Source organism: Prionailurus bengalensis, chromosome D4 (genome assembly GCF_016509475.1).
Source record: "Prionailurus bengalensis isolate Pbe53 chromosome D4, Fcat_Pben_1.1_paternal_pri, whole genome shotgun sequence".
NCBI classification, from domain to species: Eukaryota; Metazoa; Chordata; class Mammalia; order Carnivora; family Felidae; genus Prionailurus; species Prionailurus bengalensis.
Genome location: NC_057359.1, coordinates 85,957,616 through 85,984,421, shown reverse-complemented (window position 1 = coordinate 85,984,421; position 26,806 = coordinate 85,957,616). Strand labels below are relative to the sequence as shown.

The 26,806-nt window shown below is 55.1% G+C and overlaps 2 protein-coding genes across 16 annotated transcripts in view; one reads left to right on the top strand and one right to left on the bottom strand.

Annotated features, from left to right (window-relative positions):
- RALGPS1 (Ral GEF with PH domain and SH3 binding motif 1) overlaps positions 1–26,806 on the bottom strand; it is a 275,337-nt gene that overhangs the window by 78,171 nt on the left and 170,360 nt on the right. The gene's annotated exons all lie outside the window — the stretch shown is intronic.
- Positions 22,692–26,806, top strand: part of ANGPTL2 (angiopoietin like 2) — a 33,652-nt gene continuing 29,537 nt past the window's right edge. For 4 of the 6 annotated variants that reach the window (XM_043566972.1, XM_043566975.1, XM_043566974.1 and 1 more), the window contains exon 1: positions 22,713–23,215. Coding sequence is in view for 2 of the 6 variants with exons in the window: in XM_043566970.1 (XP_043422905.1) it covers positions 22,924–22,970 (47 nt within the window). In the remaining 4 variants the exon portion in view is untranslated. Of the gene's footprint in view, positions 23,216–26,806 lie in introns of all 6 variants that reach the window. The other 2 variants (XM_043566970.1, XM_043566971.1) reach the window with 2 other exon arrangements.

Genomic DNA, 26,806 nt, shown 5'->3' with positions numbered 1-26,806 from the left:
GAAGCTGAGACCAGGGCTTCCCTTAACCTGCACATGGGCTGGGCTGTGAGGACAGTGGTTGCATCGGCCCCCAGGAACTCCTTAGATGCCATCCCCTGCTCCCTGTGAGGTGACCAGGCAGGCCTTCAGCGCTCAGCCCTGGGCATTCGTTGTCGCTGTACAGGAGAGCCCACAGCCTTCGTTAGCCTGAAACCTAGACTGCTACGCTGACTTACTTCCCGGCCCCTGGGGAGAAGGCAGGAGGAAAGGCATGAGGCCTGTCTTCTTCCAGAATGTTCCAAACAGAGCAGCCAGCATTTTACAGTGCTGCTCCTATTTTTATCAACAGACCTATGTGAGGTTGGATTTTCACAAGCAAGTGTGAAAACACGAAGTGCTGGGATGAGCTGTGGAATACATACTCCAAAATGACACATTCATACCAAAGACGCATTTACATATAAGGTAAAAACACGCCATAAAATTTAGTTGTAATTTTCTATGTTCAAAACATTGAGAATAATGAATACATTTTCAAAATTTTCAAAAACTGTTAGCAAAAGGCTGGCAACTGGTCCTTACTTAGGAAAAAAAAACATCCTTCAATTCTCAGATTATACCCTGCTTACGTTGCTGGTGTTAAAAATGTCCTTTCCCCTAGGAAATAATGATGATAGTTTATATTTTCTTTAGTTGCCATTAAAAAAAAAAAAAAAAGTTGGCAGCCTCCTGAGTCTCCAAACTTTCCTTCTATCTGAAGTTTCCCTTGCTGGTGACACCCAAAGTCTGGGACCCGCGAGCCTGAGATCACATGCGGTTCTCTGGCAGTGATCGGGCTGCAGGCTGGCCCCGAGCGTTCCACAGCTGGAAACCCCCAGGGTGGCTTCTAAGCAAGCCGAGTGAGATGGCTTAGCAGGGAGGCGGCTTTGCATTGCTTCGGGCTAGAGGATCTCTAAAACTCAAAAAATAGCTGAAGGTTGAGTAAGTAGGAATTTCAGTTTCGCACAAAAATCTAGCTTGAGTTCATCTCTTTCCTCTTTTTTTCTGTCAGGGTTTTTAAGGTAGGGTTGCTCACCTGAAGCCCAATCTCACTCCCACCCGAACCCCCAGGCACCTCTGCTCGGCCAGGCACAGGCCGACAAAGCCCCAACCCAGGGGGCATCTGCCAGGTACTGCTGAAGGAAGATCACCCGACGCTGCAGAACATCCACCCCTCCGAACGCCCAGTCTCCAACCTCAGCAGGAACCTCAGCCCACTCCACAGTCTTGCCCTTGCTGGCCCCTCTCCCATTCCCCTCGGTGGCTGGTTTTCCCCAACAGCTGCCTACCACTCCCACCCCAGCTGTCCCTCCCTGCGGGCACCCTGCCTCCTGAATGAATGACCTCAGCTTCCTGCTCTGCCCCCTCATCTATCTGGACCCTCTCCACCCTCCTTTCCCTCCAGGGCACTATCCTCGCCCCCATCTCCTCCAGCCTGGACCCCCTGGCCGACCTCATGCTCAGCTGGCTATCTTTAACGTCTCCCTGTCTGCACTCATTTTTTCTTTAAGGTTTAAGAGAATATTGCTTTTCTGATTAAAAGCGGTATTTACGTTCATCTGAGGAAATACAGAAAAGCATGAAAAAGGTAACTGCCTGTAAACCCACCATTGTGGGGATTCTGAATTTGGGTGTGTCGTTCACATGAACACATGCGTCCGTGCGTAAAGTTGACCACATGTTGCTGTTTGGCCCTGGGGGACTGTTGCTGGTAGAAGACCCCAGAGGGCTCCTCTGTCAGTGAAAGTGGAAAGGCCCCAACCTGAGTAAGCAATTGAAGTATCATTGTGAGTCCCGGATGCCCCAGATGCTTTTTGGGAAAGCCCAGAGGTGGGCAGAGGCAGATCCTGCTGCCCGCCCGGGGTACGTCCTGTCTGAGGCCTTCCCGACAGCACACTGTCAGCTATCACTTTACAGAGGCGCCGGAGAGTTCCGGGGCCTGGGAGCGGACAGCAGCCGCGTGCATGCCTGACGCCGTCGGTCAGACACCCCCTGCCTCTCCACCTTCCGGGGTCCCCCAAAGCTAACTCTCGAGGTGGGAGGAAAAGGAAAAGGACGTGATGCGGAGAAGAGGGCCTGGCCATGATGAGAGAGCCCAAGCTCCCCAGGCCTCTCCCCCCACAGGCTCACTGCTGTGACAATGGCAGCGATCACGATCTTAACGGCATAAGAGCTCACGACGTGCCAAGCAGCAAGACATACGATTCACAAGTGTCATCTCTGTTCCCCAAAGTGTGGACACACTCCACGGGAGAAGATCGTGGTGGTCTGGGGAGGGATATTTGTTATCTGACCAAGTATTAGAAATAAGCAATTGCACATCGAACCCTTGATAGCACGAAGAGAACAGAATGAAAGAGGAAAAGTGAGTAAGACGGTGAATAGGAATGGTGAAGACGGTTACAGATGCCACAAGTCTGGGCAAACACCGTCTTACTAGATCCTCAGATCCTGACAGCAGCTGTGGTACATCTGACAAGGCGTGGGGAGGTTACGAGGCACTCTGGGGATCGGGGACCGGGGTCAGGACCTGTGCCTGTCTGAACCCACGGCCTTGGCCTTCCCTGCCCTGGGCCCTGCTGAGGCAGGCTCTACTTTTCCTCCTCTTTGCCTTCACTCTGCCGACCCGCAGGGCCCAGGACAGAGTCTCTGTGCTCTGGCTCCCAGATGGGTCATGCCACTGGCTATATGGTACCCATCTCCCTACAGGTCTCTAACTGGTCCTGTCCACGTGAGCACCTGTGGCCAGCACAGCCGGGCGCACACAGCAGGTGGGTTCTGGAGCATCTGCACAGCTGCTGGCCAGACTGCCCCTTCTGGAGAAGGACAAGAGTGAATGGCGTGTGTTGGGGGACGGGGGGCGGGGGGTGAGTCTGCTGCGGCTCTGGCGGTTGCATTTCCTTGGGGCCTCCGTAGTCAGAATGACCCAGCAATGGCGGGTCTGGAAATTTCTCCCGCCATAGCCTCCTGGCAACAGGGGCATGAGATGGCCTGCTGACTCTTGCCTCGCCAGACCTGCCACATGTCAGCACAGGACAGCGTGACCCAGCTTCTGGCCAAACCTTCGTCTGAGGCAGGGGGAGCCCAGACAACACACTGTTGGCCCAAGGTCTAGATGCATCTCTCCGAGGATCATGTTCCATCCCTTGTGAGGACAGGAAGCCGGGTTCACAGGTCGAGCCATAGGAGCAGATTCAAGGGAGAGACAGAGATCCTGTAGGGTTCTAGGGAGCCCAAACCAGGGATCCTCATCTCTCAGGACCAGAACAAGAATGTGAAGAATCCAGAGTAGAATTGGGCTGAAACTTACAGCCAAAGTGCTGTCTTCCTGCCAGTGCCCATGACCTGCACGTATTAATAATAAATCCTAGTAAGTGTCATTGGCTGAGCACCTAGTGGGTGTCAGGCATTGAGCTTTCCCTACATCGGTGAGCTCCGTGCTGTCCTCATGTAAACTCTGAGGCAGCTAACGTTATTAAAGCCCACTTCACAGACGGGGACACCGAGGCGTTGAGGTACCTGAGTCATATGGTTAGGGAGGGGCGTGTGGTGATGTGGACCCAGACTCTGTCCTTCAGTGGTGGACCTCCATGGGACACACAGCTCTGCAGACTGACAGCTGGCACGAAGGCTCTTTCTTTCTGGGAGTTTCTTTGACAACAGGGTACCTGCAGCAATTTGTGAGTCTGTCACACACCCACTCCCTGCAGCCAGAACAGTTCTGGTGCCGGCCCCCTTGCACTGGCTCCATGACCACTGACACCTGTTCACCCTCTCTCTTCGGGACCCCTGCCTCCCTCGGCGGCGCACTCCCCGTTCTCGCTGGCCGGTGGCACTCGGTGAGCACCTCTGAGGGGAGGACGATTTGGGGCTTGGGGCTCCGGGCTCTCGTTTCGGCTCTGCCCCTGACTAGCAATACAACCATGGACAAGTCGCTGCTCTTCTCTGAGGCTCTGTTTCTCCACTGGTAAAGTGGGGGGGGGGGGGGGGAACTTAACGGCTTTGACGTTCAAGAACGGGGAGACTCTAGAGATTAGTATGTTACACCACGTAATACAGCAGAAGTCCGTCGGCTCCAGCGAGTTCCACTGGCAGGGCGAGGCCTGCTCCCCCTGCAGGTCGGGGCGCCCACTCCCATGGAGCCCTCCTGCCTGCCCCCGGCTCCTCCTCTGCGGCACTCAGTCACTCGGCACTACAAGGAGTCTAGTCCTAAGGACAGCAGTGGCTCCCATTCTCCGAGGGCTGCACACCAACTCCATATCATCTGTCGCTGAACACTTAGGGCCCCACTTACAGGTGAGGGGTCTGGGGCCAGAGGAATCAAGCGAGCTTATGCAGGTCATCTGGCCAGCACGCGGTGGGGTGGGGCTCAAGGCCAGATCTGCCTGACCCCTTAACCTCTACTGGTTGATCACTCAACACCTGCCCCCCAGGAGGTCATGAGCCCCCAGGGTCAAGGACCAAGTCTGCACTGCTGACAGCTGTCTCTCCGGGGCTAACAGTTATCTGCAACAGCACACGTTCTCCCTAAATATTTTGTATATTAAAACAAAGGGGAAAAAAGCTGTTTAGGTCTGAATCCTTCTGGCCCCAAGTGACAGAGACCAGCATCAAATGCGGGGAAGACTGCAAGAATTCTAGAACGGCTGCACCACAAGATCCAGGCAGCCCCAGGACAGCCCCAGGGACCGAGGGGGTGGGGTGGGGTGGGGACTAGAGCTGGCGGCTTGCTGCCTACACGCCCGCTCTCTCCACCCTTTACTGTTGCCCCTCTCTGGGCTGGGCTCCATGCCACATTCGCTCAGGCTCTCCATGTGCAGAGGCCAGGGCCACCGGCTGCTGTGGTGTCAGGATTCGGCAGCTCTGTGACCAAGGAAGAGACCTTCTCTCTCTCTCCCTGGCTTCAGAAAACAAAACGAAACAAAACAAAACGAAACAAAACAAAACACTCCAACCGGCCTAGTGTGAGCCACCACTCTGACTGGAGATGAGGCACCGTGACTGGACCAGATGGGTCAGGTAACCCTCTGAGGTCAGGTGCTGGGTGGGAGTGAGTGCTGGGCGGACAGAGAGAACAGCCCTATCAAACTGGAAGTTATCTGTTACCCAGGTTGTGATTTAAGCTTTTTGTCAAACTCAACTAATTACGGGACAGTTAAAAATACGACTCTGCTGTTGAAATCCAACCCCCAGGGCAATGGTATTAGGAGGCAGGGCCTTCGGGAGTGATTAGGTCATGAGGGTGGAACCGTCATGGATGGGATGTGTGCCCAGAGAGATCCCTCACCCCCTTCCCCATGTTTGGACACAGCGAGAAGACGGTCATCTTTGAACCAGGAAGCGGGCTCTCACCAGACGGTGAATCTGCCAGTGCCTTGATCTTGGACTTCCCAGCCTCCAAGACTTGGTGTTTGTTGTTTATAAGCCACTCACTTTATGGTATTTTATTAGAGCAGCCAGAGCTAAGACAAACCACCTCCCAAGGCTGAGACAGAAACCCCCAGGCCGCGGGCCATTCCTGTGACCATGTGTCTCCTCTACACCGTGGAGTCTATGGGTTTCAACTTCTGAAAAGATCTTGCTTCTCCCCTGACAGGAGGCTGGCAACGGGGACAGAAGCTCTGTGGTGGTCAAAGGCCAGTGGCAGTGTTGACGTGTGCTGACTCTATCTGGAAGCGATGGAGAAGAGCATGGCTGTGGAGCCAGGCAACCTGACCCTGACCCTTGACCACAAGGATGAAGGCCTCGCCTCTAACACTGGGGATGCGCATGCCATCCCACAGAGGTGAGGGTGATAATGCTGACAGCTCACAGGGGTGCGTGCTTCTGGGGACCACGCACGACTGAGCTCCACATTCCGTCTGCTTCCTCCCTATCACGTCCTGATGACCACCCTACTGTGGGAGCACTGCTGGGTCACTGTTCCAGGGGGAGGACAGTGAGGCTCAGAGAGGAACACACTTTACATGCAGTGAGCTGGGACGCAGACTCCAAATTCTTCTGGACACCTGGGTCAGGCTTTAACCCTGCTGCTGTTAGCTGCACGGTGGTGAAGAGGCCTGCGAAGGGGGCGTTGCTCAGTGACGTTCCAGAGTCTTCCCTTGTCCTATTTTCTTTCTTCTTCTCCCACTTCCCCAATCACGTCCACCCACCACCAGGGCTCCAGTGGCTGCAGGGCCACCACAGCTAAGGCTGTGCTTCTGTCCCCCCTCCCCCAGCTGGTGGGTGGGGCCTTCTGAGCATCTATGAGAAGTGCAGGTGGCCAGACCAGTGACCCCCATGCTGGGACCTCTGGATGATTAAGGCCACTACCAGCTGACTGAAGAATCTGAGTCCACTGGGGGCACAAATGTGAAATGCCTTATTCTAGCCAACATACACTCTCTAATGTACTGCACTGACTTCTCTTTCCATTGTGGGCAGTGGGTCCCCAAATGGTATCTAGGCCAGATTCTGTGACTTTGCAGTCACTTCATTTTTGGCATGGTTGCATTAGAAGATTTCAGACTTGGTTCTGTTTATATGAAGACTCCATCCATATGGAATTCAAAGCTCATCTCTGTTCTCTTTTCTCCCCTACCTCTCCCTGGGGGCTGCTATTTTCCAAGCCCCTTTCTTTATCTGTTTGAACTTCCTCCCCTAAGCCTTCCAGACTCTAGCAGTCCTCACGGCCCATGCTCTGCAGGGAAGTGTGATCTGCTCGTGCCGGGATCACCTGTCAAGAGTGGTGAACCTGGACTGGCCTGGTTCCCTCTGACGCAGCTGGCCCTGGCCATGGCCAGACCATGGTGGTCTCCATGCAGGTGGAGCTCTGGGTCCCCTAGGGATGCACTTAGCTTTGTCCTGGCCTGTCCACTACTGAAGAGCAGCCAGGCCTCCTGTCCCTGCCACCAGGAGTACATGTCCCCCTACCCCTTCTCTAGGAAGGGTATCCCACCACATGGTCGGTGGCCACCTTGGTAGTATGGCTCCTGCCCTGCTGCTGGCCTCTGTCTCCTTCTCATGGGACCTAATAACATCTGGTATAGTTTCTGGCATCCCACAAGGGCCACAGAGAACTGGAACGCAGGGCAAGACCCAACTCTTCTCCGTACCCAAGTTCTTTCAAGGCCTGGCAACTCCACAGAATCCCCCCTTTACAAATCTCTGCAAGGAAACAGGCATGAGTTTCCATGTTCAATGTGACCCAAACTTCGGAGGCTGTATGTCAACCGCCATCCCCCGCCCGCTTCCTCTTCCTCTTCCCCAGAGAGGGAGAGAGGACTGGAGAGGGGTGGCCCCTCTGCTCGCAGCTCAGGCGGGGCTCTCCCACACTCCTGGTGGGCCTGAGGGTTCTGTAGCTCCTCACATGCCCAGCCCCTCCCCCAGAGGCAGAGGCAGCCCAATCTTCTCAAAGGACTCTCTCCCAGAGAGAGAGGGCCTCCTTACTTGGCTTTGGGGAGGAAAGGCACCTGTCTCAGCTCAGAAGGACACCTGTTGTGAGTGCAGGACGTCTCTCTTGCTCAGAGCACCCGTCTGGGATTCACAGGAGTGGGTGTGGGGAAGGGGCCTGGGCCCAGGAACCTGGGGAAGGGGGCAGGAAACCATCACCCGCGTTTTGTTCCAGCGGTCACTAGGGAGCTCCTCTCAGCTGTTCGGAAGCTCGGGGCGGCTATACGGCTGTTAATCATAAAGGCGTAAGGCATTTATTTTCACTTAATACAAGCAGCATGTTTCACAGAGACAGTTTCTATTACGACAGCAGAGAAATAAAGATCTGAGTCAGGTCTCAAACTTCGCTCTGAGTGACCCTGGGCAAGACTTCCAACTCTTCTAGGACTCATTTCCTCATCGACACGACGGAGCTTAGAATCACCTAATCTTGGCCCCACGAGGAGCGGTGGGCTCCCTCAGATCATAAAGAGCTTCATACCGCACCCTGCAAACTTCACGGTGGACGTGGTGGTTGCTGTTATTGACAGGCGTTTTCAGGACCCAGAGTCGGCAAGAAACACAAAAGGGGTCTTAGGTGGGCAAAGGACCCGGAGCCCACTAAGCCGGTGTCCCTAAGGCTGCTCCAGCTCAGGCAGAGCTCCAACACATTTGGTTGAATGGGGGGTGTTCTCCCAATTCCGGGAGACTATTAACCTGCGACTTGTTAATGAGGGATTCCGAACACAGATTTAAACTGCATCTGGTCCAGCAACCAAAGGAGACTGTGGGTCTCCAAAAAAAAAAAAAAAAAGAAAGAAAGATGCAGGAGAGACCCCTCTGTGTGGAGGGTTCGCGGCCCTGCTAGTCCGGTCGGGCAGCAACGGGCAGCTGTCTCCCGGCGCCTGCCCGCGCTGGATGGCGGCCTTGAATACTTTCTTTCTTAAGCGAAGCTCCTCTCTGTGTGTGCTGAATCACAGCATTCACGGGGGGAGTGGGGACAAGAGCATTTACTAAGCGGATACCAGGCATCAGTGGGCGCAGCCCAGGGGCAGGGCCGGGAGCGCGGGCAGGCCCAATGCTCCAGCAGGAAAGGAACGTGAAACCAGTTCCCCTGGCCCTTCAACCCCCATGGTGGGTACTTGGGGGTGGGGGTGGGGGGGCGCAGATGAACACTCTGACCACAGACCTCGGCAGGGGAGAGACTGGGCCCAAAATAGGCTGAGCGTCTGGGGCGTCAGCTGGGATTCGCCCCTTCCAGCAAGTCAGGGCTCAAGCATTCTGTTTACCAAACGCTCTGCACACATAGAAACCAGGATCGTCTGGGTTCCACGTTAAAGGGGACGGGGAGGGTCCTCCCTCCCCCGGCTGGATTTCGAGGTGTTGGAAGCTTCTCTGACAATGCCCGGGAGGAGAGCCAAGGCCCGGGGCTGCCCAGAGTGAGCCTGGCAGAGGAAGAAAGGCGACGGCAGGCCTGCGGACGGGCGGGCGGGGGCTCGTCCCTGCCGGGGGGCACCCCACCCCACGCAGCCCCAGCCTGGCAGGTAGCAGGGAGGGGGTGACGTCTGCAGGCCAAGGCGGCTCTGCGGAGGGCGACGCCACCGCAGCACGCTCTCGAGCTCGTGAGAGTAATCAAAAGCAGCTGAAGACTGAACCGCCTTCTAGAGGGCTGCCAGAGAGAGGGGCTTTCCAGCGCAGAAGCTGGGGACGGCTCTTTTCAGGGAGCGCTCCCCTGCCATGCTGCTCTCCTCTTTCCCGGAGTGCTGGGGGTGGGCATCGCAAGAAGGGCAGCCCCCTGGGGCTACTGTGCCCCTCCTCCTGTGTCCTCCTCCTGTGGCCAAGCTGCCTTCCCCACAGGCTCCCGCCCCTCTGCAGATGTGGAAGGGGAAAAGTCAGCGCGGACCGTGGACCAGCCCCACAGCTCAGCCCTACGTATGTGCACAAGTCCTTACTAGTCACAACACTGTGCCATTGGTGCCTTTTCATCCCCTGCTTTACGGATGAGGACACTGAAGCAGAGAGAGGACGTGAATCGCTGCTCCAGGCCACACAGCCAGTGAGCGGTGGAGCCGGCATTTGAACCTGTGGGTCCAGAGCCCACACTCGCACCAGTGCACCAGCCTGCCTGGCAGGGATTGATGACCAAGGGAAAATAAAGCAGTACGTGGCAGGCACTGTGGATACTTTATGCCATTTAATTCTCACAACAGTCCCACGAAACACAGGTATTATTTTTCCCATCTCCTATTTAGAAAGGGGGAAACAAAGGCCCACGTAAGTTACTTGCCCAAGGCCATTCAATTAGGAAGGGCAGGCTTCGGGCTCAAACCAGTTCCCCGCGACTCCAGCACCTGCCACTGTGCCACCAGTCTCTCCAACAACCTCAATGGAGCACCCCTTGCTGTGGGCCAGGCACCGTGCTGGGCACTAGGGAGCCAGAAGTGACGAAGTGGCCCGCCCCGCCCTTACAGTCTGCTGGGGAGGGGGCACACCAGTCACAGCATCATACAAATCAACCTAAAATCCCAATTGTGAAGGAAAATATGCCCGGCCTCATCGATGCTTTCGGGGGGCGGGGGTGAGAGAAGGAGAATTTATAGAAGGAATTTCTGCGAGATGATTTATTATCTTTTCCGTGTGCCTTTTACCTCCTATCCTGTACCAGGAAAGCAACTGGAAATCCTGTTAATGAAATCGGTCGAATGAAGCTCGCTTCACAGTCCAGACATCACCGTGCTGCTTAAACACTCCACACTCCCAGGTCTTGACACACAGGCGTGTGGTGTAGGGGAGGGAAAGGGTAAGACCAACAATATAGAGCCAGCTCCCAGGAAACGGCTGCGAAAAGCCAAACCACATTTTCCCTGCTCCATACATATCCAGCATCTGCTCACATGAAACAGCCACCCAAAGTATGTGATGGTCACTGCTGGGCCACCCCAGACTCACCTTCTCGGAAGGCTCCTCTATCTTGAGCAACGGTTCCTACAACACGGTCCTCGCGGTTACTCGTTAGAAATACAAACTCTCGGGCCTCACCCTAGACCTACAGAATCAGGAAGTATGAGGTGAGGCCTGGCAAACTGTGTTTCAAGAAGCCCTCAGGTGATTCTGAGGCCCCTAAAGCTTGAGGACCACTCATCGGAGATGTGCTACAGTCACGAATACGGGGAACACGACACAGAGTGCCCACTATGAGACAAGCACACCATATTTGTCTCAATTAACCTTCAGCCGAATTCTGGGAATAAACAGCACTGACACGAAAGAATGAGGGTCAGGTGTCTCCCTGGGTTGCTCAACCTCACACCGCAGGGAAGTCGGAGAACTCAAAGCTCATGATGATTGTGGACTCTGGATTCAGACCAGCCCAGACACAGAGCCTGGCTTTGCCACTTACTGGCTGTGTAGCTGTGAGCAGACTCCCTAACCTCTCTGAGCTTGAGCTACCTCGTCAGTTAAAATGGAAGACAGAATCAAACCTCCTGGAAGGTTCTGTTTGAGGATTTGATGAGATAATCCATGAAAAAATCCGTCCCCATGTCAGGCACACACTGGGTGTGTAACGGATGGTAGGTATTTTGTTAAGGCCACAGCTCTCGTGCACCCAGAACTGATGCGATCAAGTTCGGGCACTGAGTATCACGGACATGACCCACAGCAGAGCCCTTGAGACAAGTGTGGTGCCCAGCTCCTCTTGTTTAGAAATACTTCTGCTGGATTCCTGGGATTTCGGCTGGCAAGAAGCAACAAACCAGGAGAGGAATGGGGAGGCCAGGAAGGGAGGGTGACTGCTGCCACGGACAGCCCCAAGAGCTAGGAAAGTAACAACAAACACAGCTGCCTGGTGCTCCCAGGGCTGACTGCGCCTGTAGTAAAGTCAGTCCACCGGAGATGACTGAGTCACCGAGGAGAGGTCAGTATCGTGATTCACCAGGATTTATGGAGGCTAGCGCGCACGTGTGTATCTGTACGAGTCGGTGTGAAAAACTTAATGAGAACGGATAAAAAAATGTTTGAACATCAGATGATTAAGGAAAACAGCCTCGTGGCTTTCCAGTCGACTTGATTATCTGAAATGACTTGGTCCCTGGGGTCCGGGGAGCTACAGTTTCCCTGCGACAGAGACAGATAATCCAGGGGCTGAGAGGGCAGGTACCTAGTGCCGGACTTACTCAGGGTGGGACTGTGGGCAAGTCAAGCAACTTCCTAAGCCTCAGTTTCTGGATCTGAAAATGGCAAAACAATAACAGAACCTGCCTCCCAGGGTTGTGGGGAAGATCAGTTAGTGCTCAACAAACATTCTGAATTATTGTTGGTTGTGTACACGTGCATCTTCTATAAGCCTGCTTTCCACCATGCTGAAATGACGATCTTCTGCGGTTAAGCCAGCTTCATATTCAGGCTGCACACAAAGGCTGGGGCAGGGAAGCACTTCTTTGGCTACAGGACTGTGGTGAAGCTCTGCAGGGACTGCTGTGGGGACAGTGACAGGCAAACCAAAAAGAAGAGCTAAAGGACACCGTCTGGAGAGATATAAAATAAATCAGTGATCTTCAGAAGACCCCAATGTGTTGGAAGTCCAAGATAACGGGGCCCAGCTTACTAAAAGAAGATGGCCAGCATCTGTGGGCTACTGTGTACCAGGCACTGCACTAGGGTATCTGCACTCACATTAATTCACTTACTCCTCCCGGCTATCCTGGGCAGGTGGTATGGCTATCCCGGTCTTTGTTTTATTTTTTAAAAATGTTTACTTATTTTTGAGACAGATTGAGAGAGAGAGCACCCATGCAAGCTGGGGAGGAGCAGAGATAAAGGGTGACAGAGGACTGGGAGCAGGCTCTCTCTGTGTTGACAGCAGAGAGCCTGACGCGGAGCTTGAACTTGCAAACTGCCAGATCATGACCTGAGCCGAAGTCAGACGTCTAACCGACTGAGCCACCCAGGCACCCGCTATGCCACTTGTTAGATGAGGAAACAGAGGCAGAGGATAGGTAAATTTCAGAAGTCACGTGCTTAATAAGAGGGAAAGGCAGAACCCGAACCCAGGCCTAGCTGACTCCCTTTGCACCAAGACAGCCGTGGTCCTGCAGGGAGGGAGCTGGCAATACACCTGTCCTTGCATTCTTCCCACCCCTTCCTCTCCTGCAGGTGCCCGCCACTGGCAAACCCAATCCAGAGCCAGAAGGCAAGGGAGCCCACTGGGGGAATCCATGCAGGTCAGCTGCTGGGCACGAGGCAGGGTGCCAAAGAGCAGATGTGGGGCAGCAACTGGAACATACCAGGGCAGCGTCAAGGAGACAGTGGCCAGTGGTCAGGCAACCCCGCCCCGCCCTCCAGGGTTTCAGCCTCAGAGCTGGAATCCATCTGGCCCGGCCCAGGGAGGATGAGAAGGAGGCCAGTGGATGGTGCGGAGGCCGGCGGGACTGAAGGAAGCCTTGCGCACCCACTGCCTTTACTCCCTGCAGGGCCTTGGGTGGGTGTCCCTGAGATGCCCCACCCCCAACCTACTAGTTGGAGAACGCAGGACAGGTCTGGGAGTCTTTAATCAGGGAAGATGCAGGAACAATCCCTTCTGATTTTCCGGGGCCACGGTTACAAAGTTCTTGCTGCAATGCTCCCCCTTCCAGGCTTAGGGCAGCAGAGCCATGGATCTCTGCTGAAAGCAATTTCTGGCAAGCCCAAGGAGACCCTGATCTCTCTGTGTGTCTCCGAGTATTGACATCCACATCAGGAGCTACCTCAAGGATGAGAACAAACTCGTTCAAGAAGTGGGGTAAGTCACAGGACTCTTCCAGTCCACTCCAGCATGTGAGAACATTGACAGCAATTCAAGCATGTTCTATAGATTCTCCCAGCACAACTGCAATCCCTCACCCTCATTCCCAACTCCCAAAGTATTTCTGGGAGTATCTGGGGTGGCACCTCTTTGCTCCAACTCCCTGCTGCCACCTGTTTCCTCCACACTCCTGGAGGACTCCAGTGCCCAACTGTCAGTGCTGGCTGTGGTCAGGGCTGCCATGTACAGCTGTGTAGGGTGTGCACTGCCCAACACGACACAAAAGTCCCAGCTGTGGGTCCCTACTCTGCTCTCAGAATTCTGTTTCTCAGGTGCCCAAGTGGCAAATCTTCAAGGTGCTAAACAGTGCAGCTTGATTCTCACCATATTAGAGTCATGCTGGGTTCCTAGCAACTCTTCCTCCAAAATCTATTCTGACTCTGACCACTGGTCACTGTCTCCTCGACACGGCCCTGGTGCCCAATGCCTGGTCTCTCACCTGGACAGCCCCCTCCAGTTTCCTAATGGTCTTCTCAGTTCCATTCTTTCCCCCTTTGGACCACTCTCCACCCAACACCAAGAGGGACACTGAAAGAACACAAAACGAAGCATAATGTCTTCCTGCTTGCAACCCACCGGGAGCCTGCGCTGCACTCTGGATAAAAGCCCAAGGCCTCACCTGGCCTAGGGGGCCTTACAGGACCTGCCCCAGCCAGCCCCTCTCACTCCGCCTGCCCCTCAATGCGCACACTCTCGCTTGTCTCTGCTGCTTGGTCACACCGGCCTTTCCATTCCTCAAATAGGCCAAGCTCGTTCTCATCCCGTGGACTTTGCATGTGCTGTTCCCTTTGCGTGGCTCCTTCCTTCCAGTCACCGGGGCCTTGGCTCATATGATCCTCCCTCTCAGAAACTTCCCTCAGCACCCTGTGGCGCAGACATTGATCTGCTCCCACCCACTCCATCTCTCCCTATTCCATTAACTGGTCTCATCAGTCTTTCAAATGCTCTCATCCCTGGCACCCGGTAGATACTCCACAAACCTCTGTGGGATACGTGGATGGGTGTCCCACACAGGAATGGTGGGCAGGCCTTTGGCTGTGCTCTGTGGCACCTGATCTGGGCCCCACGTCTCCTGCCTCACCACCGCATGAACCTCAGTGTCCCCCGAATGTCATGAAAAAAGCTCCCCCAACCTTTGGGGAGAGCCCTCGCTGACTGGGGCTCAGAGCTGCTCTCCGGGAGCCGGGCTGCATTCAGGCACCACCCTGGTGACACCAGATGTGACCACAGCCTGAGGTCCGTGTGCCCAGGGCCGCGCCTTTGCTCTTTCCCTCGCTGCGTGCCCTCTGGCAGGCTACTTGGGCTCTCTAACCGGATTTTCCTCAGCCCTAAAAGGAGGACAGTGAAGGTTCTTACCACGAGGAATGGTTGTGGGGATAAATAAATTGGCGTGAATGGTTAGCACGGAGCCTGCGACCCATGAGTGGGCGACCAGCGCTGTCTCTATTCCTTCCCCCGAACTAGTCTCCCACCCCTTCCTCCAGGGACCCACGTGCACATCCCCCTCACATCTTCTTCCAGGGAGCAGCTCCAGAGACCCGCCAGGGACTGGATCATCCTAATCACACGCCCGCAACAGGTTTGGACCCCAGCTATAACCTTGCGAGCGGCTGCTCCCTGTGGGCTCTTTAAGAAAAGGGAATTGATGGATTTATGGAGAAATGATCAATGCCTACATTCATGAGATGAACTTAACATGGCCTTGTCCTTGAGGGACTTAGGACCCAGGAGAGGAGAGCAGGGGGCGGGCAAAGGGATTCTCTGGGGGGCGGGGGGAGGGGACAGACAATATCAGCATGTGATGTGGTACAGAGGCCACCTGTCTTCTGACCCCACCACAGAGTCATGGTGGGGGGGTGCTCCCTAAACATGTGGGTGGGGATATTAAGCGGTTCATGGGCTACACAGAACCTCACGTCAATTCAAGTCAGATTTTGCCTCCAAATGAATTTGAGCTGAACTGTTGAAAAAAGGCTTGCTATTTTTCTAGAGCTTTTGGATTCTGGGTTGGTGGGTGAAGGAGTTGGGACTCACAGTCAGGGCCAAGTTATCCATTAGGCTCAGCAGGCACAGTGAGAGGGGCTCATGATACTTTCAGGGGCTCACAGAAATGTTCCAACTTCTTTTAGAATGAGAATAAAAAGTGAAATTTTAGGTCAGCAAATGCTTTAATATTCGCTATCGGCGTATTTGTCTTTACACCAGTGTGGTCACAGAAGATGAGTTTTCATATTTTTTAGTACAGGAAGGAGCTCCGGAGGGCCAAGCACCCGAGGCGGATTGAAGTCATCCTCCAGCCAGGCTTGCAGCCCTGCCCTCCACGGGTGCTGGGGACATTCGGCAAGATCAGGCAAGTGACCAGCACAATGTCTGGTACCCAGGAAACAATAAATGAGGACAGTCCTAGAGACCATAACACGGTCACACTCCCATCTTCCTTATCTGTAAGAGGAAATAATCGCTGACTTCCCCGCTCCCAGGCCTGCTGCGAGGCTCAAGGGAGATAATACCAAATACCAAAGCATTTTGGGACCTGGCCCTGCCGTGAGGAGGAGAGGGGCAAATGCTGGGAACACGACCATCATCCACCTGCAGGGGCCAGGAATCTGAGCACACGTCCCTCTGCGGCCCCAGCTACACATGGCAGGACGGCCCCAGATGCCCGGCACAGGTACTGCCTTCCTTCCTGCACCTCCCTGGCAGACGGAGTGGTGGGAAGGGGAGAGGGCAGGGCTGAGGCGGGGACAGCTGGGAGCCAGATCAGTGGAGTAGGAGTTATAACCCCCCCCACCGAGCCAGCTTGGGGTAGGCCTTGGAGTAGCTCCTGAGAGGCCTGGGCACGACCTCGCGATGGTAGGGAGGCTGTCTTTCTTACCCTGGGTCTCCTCTCCTTTCTCCTCCGAGCCAGACTCCCAAATAGCACTCTTGCCGCCCTCAGCCCCAAGACTCTGAGTCAGAAACCCTGGATGTGACACAAAGAGAGCGAGCGGCTTTCGAAGGCTAGCATTCCCACGTAGGCGTTCAACAGACATCTATCACGTGCTCTATGTGCTAGTCCTCCAACGAGAGGCCCTCTCGGCAGAGTCCAGGGCAAGACAATCCCAGGCTTTGCCCTTGGGCTTTCTGCTGACACATGTCACCAGCCTGGTGCCCCCACCCTGGCCTCAGGCCCGGGAAGCTCACCTCATCAGTCTCTTGCCAGAAGCCCTCAGTTATCTGCTCAGCCACCTCTTTGGGGCCCAGGAAAGATAAGCAAGGTCAGCAATAGCTCGGCTGCTCCTTGGGACGAGAATTCCAGCAGGGGCTCTGCAAGGGGGGTGTGGTCTTCCCCCACTGACCAGAAAACCACCCGCAGTCCCTCCGTCATCTCCTTTTGGGGACGAAGGTCCTGTCCGACACAGCATTCCAAAAAGCGACAGTTTTTTAAATTTTTATATAGGGTAAGACGATTTTAAACAGCTTTGGAAAATTTCTGTGAAGTTTTTGTTATGACGATACAAAGAAAACCAGCAAACTAAAATGAAATCTCTCTTCCCTCTGCCTCTCAGTCTCCCCTCTTGGGGACAGGCCCCCGCATCAGCTGCAGTAAGAAGAGGGCAGATGAGGCCAATCGAACATTCCTTAAAATACTGTTAAGAAGACAAAATGAAAACCAGTCAACTAAACATCTCAGCAAATTGGCTTTGGGCAAATTGACCTGGAGCCCAAACTCTGGTGCTCAGATGGAGCTTAATAAATATTTGTTGACTGAACAGCAAAAGCGTTCGACCGTTAGGTGATGTCTGCGCTTGAGGAGAAGAGCGGTCCTGAGTCTGTTCCTGGCAAGTGGGGTGCGAAGCGGGGGGTGCAAAGCGGGAATGAAATGGGTCGTGCACGAGCCAACGATAGGCCCTCAAAGCTACTTTGTAACCGAGCGTGCATCCTGTGCTGACATTTTGGATACACTTGTTTGGCAAGCATTTAACAGACACGGTGTCCTCAAAGGGCTTTCCACGTGTGGGGACACCCTCTGTGACACCAGGCAGTACAGCACAAACGGTAGGGCTGCCTTAGAGTCTCCCCGTAAACCCAAGTCTCCGAACTTCTCACCCGGGCCAGGGAACACGTGGCTCCCCTGCCAGACATGGGGTGGGCAAGTCACAGGACCTGGCCACGGCATCTCCGGGAGGGGAGGGGACCGGCTGGCTCTGTCTCAGCTTAGAGGCAGCTGTTGAATTAAATCTGGACGCAGGGAGGCTTCTGGCAGTTCCGCAGGCTTCCTGATGACACTCCCCCGGGCCTTTCCAAGACTGGAGAGCCAGGAGAGGAGGGGACCTGCTTCTTTGTCCCTCAATCACCGGTCAACCTCACTGGAGCCCCATCACTAACACCGCCATACTTCCTTGACCTTCATCCTGAGAAGTCATCCACTGTTGACAGCGTCCCGTTCTCGTAAAAAAAGAAAAAGTGCTACCAATTAGCCCTGACATGCCGTTAACTTTAGGAGGCCTCCTGATTTCAGAGACCTTAAAACAAGAAAAAGTAAGTTTGAATGAAAGAAATGCTATTTGTTTTCAGGACAACTGTGTGCTAGCTTTGATGTGGGTCTTGATCCCAGTCGCGTTACCGTCTAGCTGTGTGGCCTGGCGCGAGGAACGTTGCTTCGCCGAGCCGCGGTCTTCCTATTAGTAGAACAGGATGGTGACACTTCCCTCACGGGTCACGAGAGGAGAAACAACGATGTCCAGCAAACGTGGAGCTTGGCGTCCAGCATATCACAAGCAGCCACCTAAGGGGCTCTAACGAGGCTTGTGAGAACAACACTTTCTTCTGGTGCCCGGGTGGGTACACTGAGCTGAATGAATCTGTGAATTATTGGGGCTGATATTTCCCAACAGACTACGACCAAGAGGAGAGAGGGCAGAGAACTGAATTAAGGAGCACCAACCAGCTGGATAGGGTCACCGAGGGCACCGACGGCAGCAGGAGTACAAGAGGCTTGGGGTAGAAGACAGATCCAGTTGGGATGTGGGGAGTTCCAGTTACCAAAATGGAAGTAGACCGCATGGAACTAACTCTCTGGTCAATAACAACGATAAAATCTGAACAGTATGCGAGACTGCTTGAAAGCACTTGAGAACAACGCAGAACAGAAACTAGAGGACACGGGGTCTCTGAAAGACAGGAAGCACACTAGGGCACCTCTGTTCGTGGTGCTACACGGGGGGATGGGGCTGATACAGAATGCAGCAGAATTACTGCCTGGGAAGAAGACAAAGAAGTTGGACATCGAGGGTGGAAACTGAAGGGCAAAATGCCAGAAGGGAGATAGCTAAGGAAGGGGGAGCTCCAAAATTACTGTACAAATTCCCCTCAAATCCTTAGTTAATCCCTAAATTGTACACACATAGAGAGAGACTCCAAGGAGCCCAGAAGAAAGCAGTACCTGGGAAGCAGGGGGTTCGGCAGTTGCCTCAAAGATGGCATTTGGAGTTCAAGACCTGCCAAGCTAAAAGGACTTAGTGAACATTTAAGGTTTTTTGATTTATTTATATTTTTAGAGAGAGAGAGAAAGGGAGAGAGAGAGCACGAGAGAGTGAGTGCATGTCTGGCGGAGGGGCAGAGGGAGAGAGAGAGAAAAAGAGAGAGAGAGAGGGAGAGAGAATCTCAAGCAGGTTCCAGGCTCAGCACGGAGCCCCACTCAGGGTCAATCCCAGTGACCCTGCGATCACGACCTGAGCTGAAATCGAGAGTCAGATGTTCAACTGACTGAGCCACCCGGGGGCCCCTGTTGTTGTTGTTGTTGTTGTTTTTAAAATTTTTTTTTCAACGTTTATTTATTTTTGGGACAGAGAGAGACAGAGCATGAACGGGGGAGGGGCAGAGAGAGAGGGAGACACAGAATCGGAAACAGGCTCCAGGCTCTGAGCCATCAGCCCAGAGCCTGACGCGGGGCTCGAACTCCCGGACCGCGAGATCGTGACCTGGCTGAAGTTGGACGCTTAACCGACTGCGCCACCCAGGCGCCCCTGTTGTTGTTGTTTTAATGAGGCAACAAAGTTTGCAAGAGAAAAAGAACGTTGCCCAGGTTGCTGGCAGAGGTGGGGTCTGAGCCCAGGCCTGTTAGATTCTGAGCCACAGCCCCTCATCCTCCACAGCCAGTCACTCATTTATTCACTCCTCTATACTGGGCTGTACGCAAGGAGAGCTTGGTATGGCCCGGCCCACACCTGCCCTGGTGCTCAGGGAACTCACGGCCCTGGGGAAGGAGTCGCTGGAAATTACCACAGCCACCCCTGAGTATGTACTGTGTACCACACTTAATGTGTCACGTCATACTGAATTCTCTCAACAGCCCCAGGAGGCCAACCCTTATAACATCTCCATTTTACAGATGAGGACAGTGAGGCATGGGGTGGGACCTGAGTGGAAGAACCAGAATTTGACTCCACAACTCAAAAGCTCTCCAGCAGCATCCTCGACTGCCCACGGCCACCACAGGGGCAAGGGATGTGCAAACATGGACAGGGCAAGGCCATCCTGGTGTTCCTCTCCCACGTGATGGGGTCCTAGGGACTGTGAATTGTGAAAGCAAATTTTCTCTGGTCATCGGGGACTTGGGCTGCACCGGTCCCCACGGGAGGGTGGGTCCTGGGAATTCCCCCCTGACCCCGTGAGTCCCATCACCTCCAACTGCCTCTCTCACCAGGGGGCTGCAACCACTGCCCACGAGCTCCAGAGGCCGTATCTACGGTTCCCCAACCCAGTCTCTACTCAGTGACTAATGGGGCCTTTCAGAAATAAAAGCCAGTTGCTCAAAGCCTTTCAGTGGCTTCCCGCCGTCCTTGGATAAAGTCCCACCTCTAACAAGGCCTCATCTTCTGCCACACTCCCCCTCTCTCCTCAGCCAAATGCAGTTGTCTTGGCCCCTGGGAAGAACTCCCTGTAATCGCTCTAGTTATTACCGCTGTGTAACAAATTACCTTCAAAATGTAGCAGCCTAGAACAGCCATTCTCTTCCCCTCGTGGATTCTGTGGGTCAGTGATTCAGCTACGGGATGGGACAGTGGCTCAACTCAGGTCCCGGTGTCTGGGGCCTCAGCAGGAAGGTTCTAGTTGGGGGTGACTCGTGGCTGGAATCACCGAGAGGCAGCTTTCCTCACATATCTGGGGGTTGATGCTGGCTGTCGGCTGCAACCCATGCTACACATGGCCCCCGCATGGTGGCTTGCGGGTCGCGGGATTTCTCGGGGTCTGGCTTGGCTCAGGGCTCCAAGAGACAGTGTCCCAGTGAACGAGGCAGAAGATGCACTGCCTGTTCTCGCCCAGCCTTGGATACCAGGTAGTGTCACTTCCGCTGCATTCTATTGGTCATAAGTAAGTCACAAACCCAGCCAGATGCAAAGGGAGGGGACAGAGGCCCTACCTCTCAATGGGAGGGGTGTCAAGGTCTCAGAGTGTCAGGTCTTGGACCAGGAGATATTGTTGACTGTTGGGGCCATCTGCAAAACAGCCCATCTGCCACCCAGTCCTTACACAGTACCGTCTCTGCTCAGAACCATCGTCTCTCCAACTCACACCCGCTAATTCCTACCTACCCCTCAGGTTCCAGCTCAAACACCACCTCCTCGGGGAGACTGCCCTGACTGCCCTGCCAGGCTTAATCTGGCCTCCTGCCTAGATACCCGCAGAGTACCCAGCACTTCTCATGTGTCTGTCTGTCTGTCTCCCCTCCTGACTGCAGGCTCTGTGAGGACGGCTCAGAGCTACTTCCCAACAAACACATCCTGGAGAGGCGGAAGGGGAAGAGAAGGGAATAGGCCAGGCTCCAGGCTGACAAGGGTGCTGCTCAAGGAGAAGGATTCAGCTCCATCCTCTGTACTTCTGCTGGTCTTGAACCCCCTGCCCCCCGCCTCCCACGGCCTCTGTGCCAACCATGCACAGGGACCCCCCATGGTAGTTGTCGGGGGCGTTTCTGTCCATTGCAACCATCTGGCTAATGCTGCAGCCTGTAAGATACTGCGGTCTTCTGGTGAGGACTCACCTTCTAAAAAGAAATGGGACCGACAGATGGAAAAGGGAGGGAGTCTGAGCGGGCTGGAAGAAGCTGAGGCAAGAAACAGAGTTTGCTCCCTGCAAAGACGGGCGTGGAAGACCACAGCGGAACTGCTTGCCCAGGGCCCAGCTACGTCTGAGGGCAAGGAGAACCCTGGTGAAGTCTCCCTCCCCATTTGTACCCAAACGTCATCACCACCACCACCATCATCACTCAACATTTAAAAAAAAATTTTTTTATTGTTTATTATTTTTTGAGAGAAAGAGGGCAAGAGCGAGCATGGGGGTGGGGGGGGGGGTGGGGAGGGGGGCACAGAGAGAAAGGGAGACACAGAATCCGAAGCAGGCTCCAGGCTCTGAGCTGTCAGCACAGAGCCCGACGAGGGGCTCAAACCATGAACCGTGAGATGACAATCTGAGCCGAAGTCGGACGCTTAACCACCCAGACGCCCCATCACTCAACTTTTTTAAAGAGGAGAGAAGAGTCACCACCAGTATCTCCCACAGCTGTCGCCCAGGCGAAGACACAAACCTGCTCCTGGCTGCTCCCTTCCCAGCACTCGCTGGCCTCCCTCCTCTGCCTGTGGTGCTGACAAGACTGTAGAATCGCTCACTTCATGGGGGTCCAGGGCTGTCTCCTTTCTGCTCTAACTCTACGAACATTCACAGACTCTGTGCTGGGGACTCCCATTATGTGCTTCTAGAAGAGCCCGATGTGAGGTCACCACAGGGGTTCTGGGAGCGCGACCCCTGGCCCGCCCAAGTCCAGAGCGCTGAGTCCAGCCCACTGAGGTGCCCTTGCCCCGTGCCAGCCCCTTTCCCGCATGATCCCACGGAATCCGTGGAGGTAGATTACAGGAAAGGGAAGCCAGGTGGGTGACGTGACTTAATCAGGTCCTCTAGGTGGGAAGTGATGGGGCATTTCTCCTGTGCATACCCCCAGCTGGTGCTATTTCCAGGGTCCTCGGCCCCTACCTCCCGCTAGCCGTCAGCACAGATCCTGCTGGCTTCTGTGCAGACAGCCTTGGGCTCCCTCCCGAGGGTTTAGAGGTGAGAGCAAGGCCTCTACACACGGCCGCACAGAGGCCATCTGTGCGGGGCTGCCCTGCCTGCCCACCCGGGGGTTCCGCGGGGGCAGTGCAGGGGTGAGGGAGCCATCCAGGGGGAGGACCTGTTCCCTGCTGCCTGCGCGGCTGGCACAGATCTGAGCCCATTACCTGAGTCAGAGGGGAAGCTCTCTGCCTCGGCAGGGCGCACCAGGGGCGGGCGGGCCAGGCTGCTCTGCCAGGGAAGGAGGGAAGGAGGCCGCCAAAGCGGGCTGGGGCGGGAGGGGCCGGGCCAGCTGGGGCCGGAGCTAGTGTGACATCACCGGGCGGCCCGCCTCTGTCTGGGGCTGAGGGGAGGCCCGGAGCCTTTCTGGGGCCTGGGGGATCCTCTTGCACTGGTGGGTGGAGAGAAGTGCCTGCAGCCAACCAGGGTCAGGCTGTGCTCACAGTTTCCTCCGGCAGCATGTAAAGGCTCCACAAAGGAGTGGGGAGTTCAAATGAGGCTGCTGCAGACGGCCTGAGGATGGACCCCGAGCCCTGAGCCGCCCTGCCCGAGCCCCGGATCTGCAGAGCATGGCACTGAGGCAGCCGCTGGCCCCCGCCGTGAAAGGAGGCAGGTTGTAAGTGGCCCCCCCGCAGGACCCCCCCCCCCCACCGCCCCGGCCAGCCCCCGCCCCATCCCTGGCCCAAGCCCGGCCGCGGAGCAGAGCAGAGCAAGCAGAGGCCAGTGAGGCAGGGCTGCTCGGCGGCCAGTCCGGCCTGCGACTCGGGGACCCCTCCTGGAGGCCATGGACAGGCTGCCCTTCTGACGGCTGGGGTAAAGCATGTGAGGAGCTGCCCCGGGGAGCCAAGCAGGAGTGAAGAGGTAAGGGGCCAGCACTGTGGCACCAAGGGACAGGGGGCAAGAGGCAGCAGCTGACCCCATGTCTGGGGGTTCAAGAACCCTGACCCCTTCAGCTGGGGGTGTGTGCAGCTGGACCCCGGAGGGGGGTCACTCCTGCTTTCGCTTGGAGTCAAACACGGCATCTCCCGGGGTGGGACTCGTGGACACCTGGGCAGAGGGTGGGCTCTGGGGGCGTGAGACCACGGGCTGTTCATCTGCAAGCCCCGCTCTGCCTCAGACAAAGAGCCTTTGGGGTGAAGGCAGGCGGCTCCGGGGCACGGCCCGGCAGCCGGGGTGCGTGCGTGAGCGTGTGCCTGTGTGTAGGTGTGTGCTTAGGGGAGCAGGGGTAGCCCAAGGACGTGGGAAGTCATTTCTAAGTTTTGGGTTCCTACGCACCCTGGTTAGAGACTATGCTGAGGCAAAAGCAAAAGTAAATGCTGTCCGGCCAGAGCCGGGAACCCTTGTTCAGAAAGTTCCCTGGAGCCCAGCAGCCTCTGCTCGCCCCTCAGCTGGGCAGGACAGGACCAAAGGGGTCCAGAGCTAGAAGGGACACATTAGCTAGAGATTTCCATTGCTGGGGCTCTCTGCCCCGGCTTTCCCCGCGTGTCCACGGACGACTGATCCCGCCTAGCACCGGACGGTAGCCCAGGTCTCCAGCAGGCTGTATGTGGCAGGGAAATAGGGGAGGATCAGGCTTCCCCGGTACCCTGGCAGGGGGTACAGCGCGGGCTCCACATTCCGAGTCCCTTGAAAGCACTCAGCATTAGATAACATTTCCAAACAAATTCTTCACTGATCCCTCCCTTCTCCTTCTGTGATATGTGTGTCACGGGTCAGCTATTGCCTCGGCTGTGGGATTATGAGAGCTCCCAGGGGCCAGTTCGGTTACTTAGAAAAGGATCTCCTTTCACCAGGGCTCTGAGGAAAGCTGAGAATACCACTTCCGAAGCCGGCCAAATGCTCCGCACATGCCCACATGCATTTTTACAGTTTGAGGCAGAGTAACACCCTGGTCATGCCCCAGGTTCAAATCCTACCTCTTCTACTTAGGAGTCACGGGACTCTGGCTGAGAACACTTAGCCTCTCTAAACCTGTTTCCTCTTCTGCAAAATGGGAATAATAATACTACCCTTCTCTTAGTAACTGCTCACACTTATGTTGCACTTATCCTGAGCCAGATGCTTACGACATCCACCCTATGACACAGGTACCGCTGTTCATCACCATTTTATAGGTGAGAAAACTGAGGCACTAAGGTTAAATGATGTGCCCAAGGCCGCGTGGTTAGTAAGTGCCATCACCAGGATTTGAATCCAGCACTCGGAACCACACTCCACTGCTTTCTAGGAGAAGCACGTGGGATCATGTCCGGGAAGGCCTTGCACAGTGCCTGCTGCATGGCACACCCTCAGAAAGTGTTAGTCACTGAGTGTCGTGAACCACGACGATCAGGATGGCAGATATGGAAGAGCAGAGACCCAGACTCTCTTGACCCTGGACGTCCCGCTAGGGCTGTGGGACAATCCCACGAGGCCGAGCCAGTGTGGCGGTCACTACTGCCACCCACGCGGGGCTCCCCCCGGGAGGCCGAGGGGGCTTTATGTCTGGACTGAACGGCAGCATGTCCATTTGGGCCACTGCGTCCACACTAAGGGGGGCGGGGGGACCTTGGGGACATCTGACGCCAACCTTACAGTAAGAGCATCCTCCTACCCACACGGGCACCACTCATCTGCCTGCTGGTCTCCTGCGAGAACCATGGTAGGTGAGGAAACCAGCTATCTCCATGCTGGAGGGGGTCTACAGAGCAGGGAGACCAGTGCCAGGCCTGTCCTGGGTTGCAGGGGGAGGGGTAAGGACCCCTCCCCCCAACTCCATCTCCATCACCAAGTCTGACCGTATGGGGGCCAAGGCTGGTGGGTCCTACACCAGCTGACACTGGTGCGTCTTCCCTCCTGTCGCCCCAGAGGTCTCGGCGGATTCCCCAAACTCTTGGAAGCATTTTGAAAAGCCGACATTAAACGTGTGCTTCTCTAACACAGGCCTCTGGGGCTGCAGAAGCTGCACGTTTCCCTGCTCTGGCCTGGAACGGTGGTGGCCCACTGCGCTCTCTGGGTAGCCCAGGCCGGGCAGAGGCGCTGACTGACTTCACAGGCCTGGCTAACAGAAATTAGATTAATTATCACTCAATACAGGCAATCGTGGTGGAACAGACAAAATGTGTGAGGCATAAGGCCCAGGAGGGGACTGCATGGTACCACTGTCAGCTCAAGGGCAGAGCAATAAAGCCATTTCTCCATCCACCCCTCCAACCCACAATGATTTACTAAGCACCTGCTGAGCTAAGTAAGGCAATGCATTATATCATTTCATCCTCAAGACAACGCTCAATAAACCCTAGGTGTAGCATCCCATTTTTCAGCTGAGAAAGCTAAGGCTCAGAGATGTTAAGTAACTTGTCCAAGGTCACGCAGTTGCTGATTGTGTGGGTGTAGCTCCAAAGTCTACATCGTTCCACTGCTCTGTTCAAGGTGTCCCGACTGCTCTTTTCCTGACCCTGTCACCGAGTCCCCCAGCAGCCAAGTCTGTTCTGGTTGCTGTCCTACAGAATGTTTACACCACTCCCTCGGAAAACCATGTGCCTCCCCGATTTCGATGCATCACTTGCTTGTCAAAGGAGCCTGCCTCTGAGACAGAACAGGCATTATCACCACCCTTCTTACACATGAGCCTCAGCACAGCCACGCGGCTCCGTGGGACTCTGGCGCCAGCTCAGTGGGGCGGAGCCTCAGGCAAACATTCGTCTGTGTGCCTGAGAGACCATTCGTGGGTTGCCTACATCCCTACGCGGAGACCCCACGGGCTGCGGAATCAGAGCGCAGGCCCTCATGGTCTGCACTGGGCCACACTTGAGCAATCCTGACAAGACATCAGGGAGACAACAGCCGGCAGCCACATGAGAACAAACAGCAGCGGCCGGCCCTAGGCAGGTCCGCCCAGCTTCCGGCCTCTCTGAATCACAGTCCATTTTGTCGGAAATGGTCTCAACTGACAGCAGATGAGGAGGGGCTCTGTTCACAGGGCCCGCAGCCCAGTGGAAGGAGCCACAAACTGAATCTAACAATCACACAAATGTACAACAGGGACAGACCTGCAAAGAGGGGGGCATGTCCCCATTTTACAGAGGAGGAAACTGAGGCTCAGAGGCCACAGCACCTCTGCCAACGTCCCCCCACTAGTGGGCCAAAAAGCAAGGATTCAAACCTAGATCTAGACTCCCTCTACCCCAGCCCGCTGCCATCCTGGATAGACGCACACTGGGGAAATCTCAAGAATGAAGCAAGTCAATGAATAGCATTCTTTTCTGTGAATTTATATAAAACACCCCAAATAGAAGGGTTATTCAGCCACTGGTGACTTGGAGTTTGTGGTGATAGACAGGTCACATCAGAACCTCATGCCGAGGGTAGTTTCAATGACAAAACCATATTCTCTCATATTGACTGTAAACCATATGACTGATTTAATAACAGCTGGGGTCGGGGGCGGGGGGCAGTGACCGCTAAAACGTT